Source organism: Humulus lupulus, chromosome 6 (genome assembly GCF_963169125.1).
Source record: "Humulus lupulus chromosome 6, drHumLupu1.1, whole genome shotgun sequence".
Taxonomy (NCBI): domain Eukaryota; kingdom Viridiplantae; phylum Streptophyta; class Magnoliopsida; order Rosales; family Cannabaceae; genus Humulus; species Humulus lupulus.
The window spans coordinates 48,616,796-48,622,683 of record NC_084798.1 but is presented as its reverse complement, the minus strand read 5'-3'; the positions used below and the strand labels follow the sequence as shown (position 1 = coordinate 48,622,683).

General features: G+C 36.1%; 1 protein-coding gene across 1 annotated transcript; it reads left to right on the top strand.

Annotated features, from left to right (window-relative positions):
- The first annotated feature begins 4,434 nt into the window (after positions 1-4,434).
- Positions 4,435-5,268, top strand: LOC133785055 (uncharacterized). The gene is made up of 2 exons (XM_062224317.1): positions 4,435-4,761; positions 4,828-5,268. Exons 1-2 carry the CDS (start codon positions 4,435-4,437, stop codon positions 5,266-5,268), a joined length of 768 nt encoding a protein of 255 aa, XP_062080301.1.
- The last annotated feature ends 620 nt before the right edge of the window (positions 5,269-5,888 follow it).

The window sequence follows — 5,888 nt, the reverse complement described above, 5'->3', positions numbered from 1 at the left end:
TTCCTAGTAAGTAAAATTGATTAATTGCTTTTGGAAAATTAATTAGTCAAGATGAGAAATTTATAACGGTTTTCCTAATTAAGACAAATTAGGCAATTTTCTTAAAACGGTTTTTAGATATTAAAACCTTAAGAAAAATAAAAGGAAAATTTAAAGAGTTTATTTTCTTTAAAAATAATTAAGGAATTTATTTGTATTTTCTGGATATAATACCGGCTAAAGTCTTACATATTTTAACCGACTAGTCGAAAGTGCGGGTTAATAGTGATACCTTGAAAGAATAAGATTTTTAGCGGGTTGTGGGGAAATACCATTGTGATACCCGAGCCTAGGTATCGAGACCTTAGGATAGGTCTCCCCGAGACTTAGGGTTTAGTCTCGAATATTTTGTATAACTTTCCTTAATAAGTTTAAAACCAAATAAGGATTGTAAATCCTTACAAATGACTTTTATTAAAATGACCAAACTGCCCAAAATAATAATAATGAATTATGAGTGCCATAATTAATCCGAGTATACTGTATGGATAACTACAGTATTGGCTAAGCGTAACTGGACTGAACGTTGGAGGGTGAAAACTTGCTGAGCGCTAAGGACTCCAAGTAAGTCAACTTATATTGTATGGCTGCAACATGAAATGATTATTGTCTTGTATGTTAGTATAGGAATACATGCATATACATAGGCTGTCATAGAAAGTTGCTTAGAGACGTTAGTCTAGTGAGTGCTGATTTAGAAAATATGAACGGTAGAAGTCCGTCATATCCTAGACGGTTGACCCCCGTCACACTGCTTGATTTTATTTATGTCCGGTTCATTACTGAGACGAGTGGCCATGAGATGAGGATAAGCTGGTTAAACCTAGGGGCGCCAAGATAAATGAGACCTAGGGGCCCTCATGCTTACTTAATCATTGGACGGTTAGAATCCGAGCAAGTGCTCTGATAAGTTATTCCCGGATAGCAGCCGTGAATATTGGCCATTCCGTGAGAGTGCCTAGAGATACTAGGGGTTGCCAAGATAGAGTGAGGTTGAACACCCTAGGGGCAGCTGCTCACCAGCACCACTGATTAACATAGAAGTCTCCATAAAATCGTGTAAATTGGATTACACTCTTGAATATGTAGCGATGCCCTAAGTAACACGATAGTTACCCTTGATGAGAATATTTATTGGCTAGATCTTAGTGTGGGGACTCAGTTCTCTTTTACAGATTAGCAATTATGTTGGAGGGCGCGTTACGCATGAATTGTTGGAAATTGTCGAGCGTTGGTCTCGAATTATTTGGTGATATAATATATCTGCTTGCTCTGGGATTTTCTGAGTGCAGGGATATAATTGTTGATAAGATATAGTTGTGATATAATATATCTGCTTGCTCTTGGATTTTCTGAGTGCAGGGATATAATTGTTGATAAGATATAGTTGTGATATAATATATCTGTTTGTTCTGGGATTTTTCTGAGTGCAGGATTTTTTTATCTAGTTACGAATTAATTTATCATTGGTTATCAGGCATGACCATAAGTTTGCCAGGACGCTTTAGCGTTCTTGAAATTGATTGTTTAGGGTCCGGATGGGTCCGGAACCCTAATTCTCTACATGCTTTGTTTGAAAGTTGATCTTACTAAGCGTTTTCGCTTACCTAGTTGTTTCATGTTGTAGGTAAGAGCAAGGGCAAGGCAGAGCAGTGAGCGCTGGAGTCTTCCTTGCAAATGTACATGTGGACCGACCTTTTGGGAAGCCTTTTTATTTTTGGAAATGTTGTGTAATTTTCCTAAACTAGGCTCACTCTAATCTTTGTAAAACATGTTTGTAACTAAATGTTAAGTATGGCCATACGACTTTTTAAAAAGTTTTTTTTTTCTATGGGTTTTTGAGACATTTTGTTAAATGAAAACATTTATATTTCCGCATTATCGAGTCTTGAAAATCCGGGTCGTTACAGTAATCATGAGATTAATAAATATGATTATTTAATCAAAGAGCTTTGATTAATAATCTAATATTTATTGGAGCTTGATATTATAGGACCATAGGTCCCCAAGGTGGCTATGTCAACACCATATCAAGGTAAGAGCTGATACAAGGGTAAAACTGTAATTTGGAAATTTGATAAGAATTTTATTCTTCAGGTCAAATATACAATTATATGATAATTGAGGTTAAATAATTAATTTAGAATTAGTTATTTAATGTTCAAAAAATATATTTATTTATTTAAATATAGAAAATTTTGAAATATATATATATAAAATAAATAAATTTATTATTTTATTTGAGTGGGAGAAAAGAAAAATGGTAAGTCAAAATAGTTTTGATTTATTGTTTTTAAAAGATGATGATAATGATGATCATCAATTTGAATTTTGAATTTAAAATTTAAATTTGAATTATGGTTGTGATCTTTTTCTTAAAAGATAATACCATATTTTGTGGGAAGGATTTATTTAAATAAATAAAAACAAATAGGAAAAGATAGTACTCTTAGTCGCTCTACATGGAGGAGCTACCATAAGTGGTGGCCCTCAAGGGTTAATTTTCCTCCCAAAAACAGAAAATAGAGGTCTAAGAGGGGAATATCACCGCCTTACAGGAGGCGGTTAACGTTGTGAAGGCTATTTTGGTGGCGCAAGGGCTGCAAATGGACCCTCACGACGAAGTACCACCTAGGCAGCCAGTCGGGCTGCCACACGCACACCCAGTTGGAGTGCCACCTGCTCCACCAGTGGGCGTGCCTCTCGAGCACCCCACTGATATGGTGCAAGATCCGCCAGCTGGCGTGCCACCTATGCACCTAGCTGGAGCTGAAGCACCCTCTGCGCCTCAAGCTTGTGGGAAAGAAAATGTTGAGCCTTCTCAGAATGGAAAGAGGACTCATCAAGCTTCTAGGCCCATTCATGCCCCGAGGAGGGCCAACAATCTTGAGTGTCAGAGAAGTAGGACTCCCCAAGGAGGGTTGTCACCATAATGCACAGCCCGATCTGCAAGATGACTTGAATGCTCGCAGGAACAGAGCAGCTCCCGAGGACCTATTCGAGAGACATCCACAACCAAACCTCTGAGACAATCTTAACGCTCGGAAGAGAGAAGCCATGCCCGACCAGAGGGCATATCTGGCATAGAGTGACAACCAAGACTACGACCATATCCACGCTGAGTTGGAGAGTTTAAAGAAGATATTTGCTAATGATGGCCCGAAGACAAGGCCACGACTCCGACTTGGAGGATGAAGAGGGGGAGCCATGTGCCCCCCACATTGTCGAAGCCACGGAACCTTCCAACCATCTATCTAAGTTCAACAGATTGATGTCGGTCCACCACGTCTCCATGAATGCAAGATGCCATGTCTTCCAGGTAACCTTGATGGGACCACCAGACGAGTGGTTTAAGAAGCACTGGCCAGGATCCATCCATTTATGGTCCCAACACACCCAGATTGGGGCATTCAGATGACCAATTTCCTTCCAAGCTCGCTCAGTCCCAATTTCCGTAGCTTTGGGACCATTTTTAAGTTGGGAATAGTGCCCTTTAAGCAATTGTAGTTGAAAAATATTTTAAATGAAATAAATAATTGAATTGAATTATTATATATATAGAATATGTCTGATATTATGTTGATAATATTAAGGAAATATCAGAAAATTCCAAAGTTCATCTATGTGGTCTTAATCTCATATTGCTACAAGAGGATCGAGATTTAGATAATGAACTTAAAACAGTTCGCAATAAAATTAAGTTATGGAATCTTTAGATTAATTACTGCTAGCACGGTTCACTAGTATTATGCATGCAAGTGACCTAGATCCGGGTCACTAGTGTAGTAGGACATTTTTGTGAAGGTACTTTATATATAGTGATATATAGAACTGGACCAGATATGATTTGTTAATACTTGTTTAATCACTGTTTCGTAGTATTAATCGAACACATCAAACGATGATCATATACACGATGATCTTAATCCTTAGGTTACTATGAACTCCTAGATATGTCATTTGATCCTTTGATTCATGCATTAAGGTTTGTCAGAATGATCATGCTAAGAACAATTGTTTGGAGACTCAATGATATATGTGGCTGGGGACATAGTTTAACAGATATAGAATTTATACCTTCTTATAGATTGAATAATGGTTCCATATTGGGTTGACTTTTGGAACTGAAAATGTTGTGAGCGCTCACGTCACAAACTTGTTGTGACACAACATTCACTAGTAAAGTCAATGGTACACTAGGAACTAGATATAGTTAAAAGGGTAAAACGATAGTCTTATTCCCTTTTAATTATGAACAATTAATAGAGCATTAACGTTGTATGTAATGATTATATCAATGGACATTTTATTCTTTAATAAATTGTTATCAAGGAAATTGAGAGGCTATGTCGTGGTTTTCTTTGGGGTCTCAATGGTAATAGGTGTAAGATTCATATGGATTCTTGGGACAAAGTTTGCTTGCCTAAGGCTTTTGGGGGGCTCGATTTCAGAAATGGCCAGCGTTGGAATCATGCTATATTAGCTAAGTATATTTGGGCTGTCTCTGAAAAGCATGATGTATTGTGGGTAAAATGGATCAACTCAGTTTATCTGAAAGGCTCTGATTTCTGTTCCTATAGATTACCTCAGGATACCAGCTGGTATTGGAGGAAGTTATGCAATATCAGAGGTAAATTCAGTAGGGAGGATATCATTGCTGCTGGTTTAAATAGGAAGTTTAACTCTGCCAATCTATATATCCAGTCCTTGAATCATGTTCAGGTAGGATACTACAAAGCTGTATGATGTAGATTATCCTTACCTTAGCATAGATTTCTGTTATGGCAGGTCATAAATGCTCAGTTACTGACTTTTGATAATTTGTTGAGGTTCAAAGTTCCTCTTGATTCTGTCATGTGCCCAGTTTGTGGTGTTAATGAAGAGAGCCACTCTCACTTATTTTTTGCCTGTTCTTTATCAGTTAAGGTTCTGGAGATCCTAGCTGAGTGGCTGAATATCAGGTTATGGCCTTATGAATTTTACAGATGGAGAGATTGGCTTTCTAGCAGGAACAATGGGTTACTATCTCACATTTATAACATGTTGTTTGTTGATGTTGTGTACTGCATTTGGAGGAACCAAAATTGCTGTATTTTTTATCTCTATTCTCAGACTGCATCCAGTATAGCTGCTGAAGTTAGGCTTTTAATGCAGAACAAGCTTATTAGTATTAGTAAGAAGAAGTTATCTGTTCAGGGAACTTGTTTAATTGCTCAATTTACTATGTAATTTGCTAGTATTTTGCTCTGTTTTCCCTAGTTTGGTTCGGCTGTAGCTGTTGTGTTCTTGTTTGTTGAGGCTTGCTTTTGTTAGCCGGTTTTGAGCTGTTTGTATGGTAATCTTGGTTGTTTGATTAATGAAGTTCATACTTTCTTCTTGATCAAAAAAAAAAAAAGTACTCTGTAAATATATGTCTATAACTATCAAGAGTTCAATCTCATATTTATAGTGGAGTAATCATGAGATTAATAAATATGATTATTTAATCAAAGAGCTTTGATTAATAATCTAATATTTATTGGAGCTTGATATTATTGGTCCATAGGTCCCCAAGGTGGCTATGTCAACACCATATCAAGGTAAGAGCTGATACAAGAGTAAAATTGTAATTTGGAAATTTGAGAAGAATTTTATGCTTCAGGTCAAATATGCAATTATATGATAATTGAGGTTGAATAATTAATTATTAAATTTTTGAAAAATATATTTATTTATTTAATTATAGAATTTCGAAATATATATATAAAATAAATATATTAATTTTTTAAATTAATTATTTTATTTGATTGAGAGAAAATAAAAATGGTAAGTCAAAATAGTTTTGATTTATTGATTTTTAAGAGATGATG

Excerpts from the sequence above, each read along its gene's own strand:
- LOC133785055 (XM_062224317.1), top strand. The coding sequence starts at position 4,435 with ATGGATTCTTGGGACAAAGTTTGCTTGCCTAAGGCTTTTGGGGGGCTC. Across the intron at positions 4,762-4,827 it reads AGTCCTTGAATCATGTTCAG|GTCATAAATGCTCAGTTACT; the intron begins GTAGGATACTAC and ends CTGTTATGGCAG.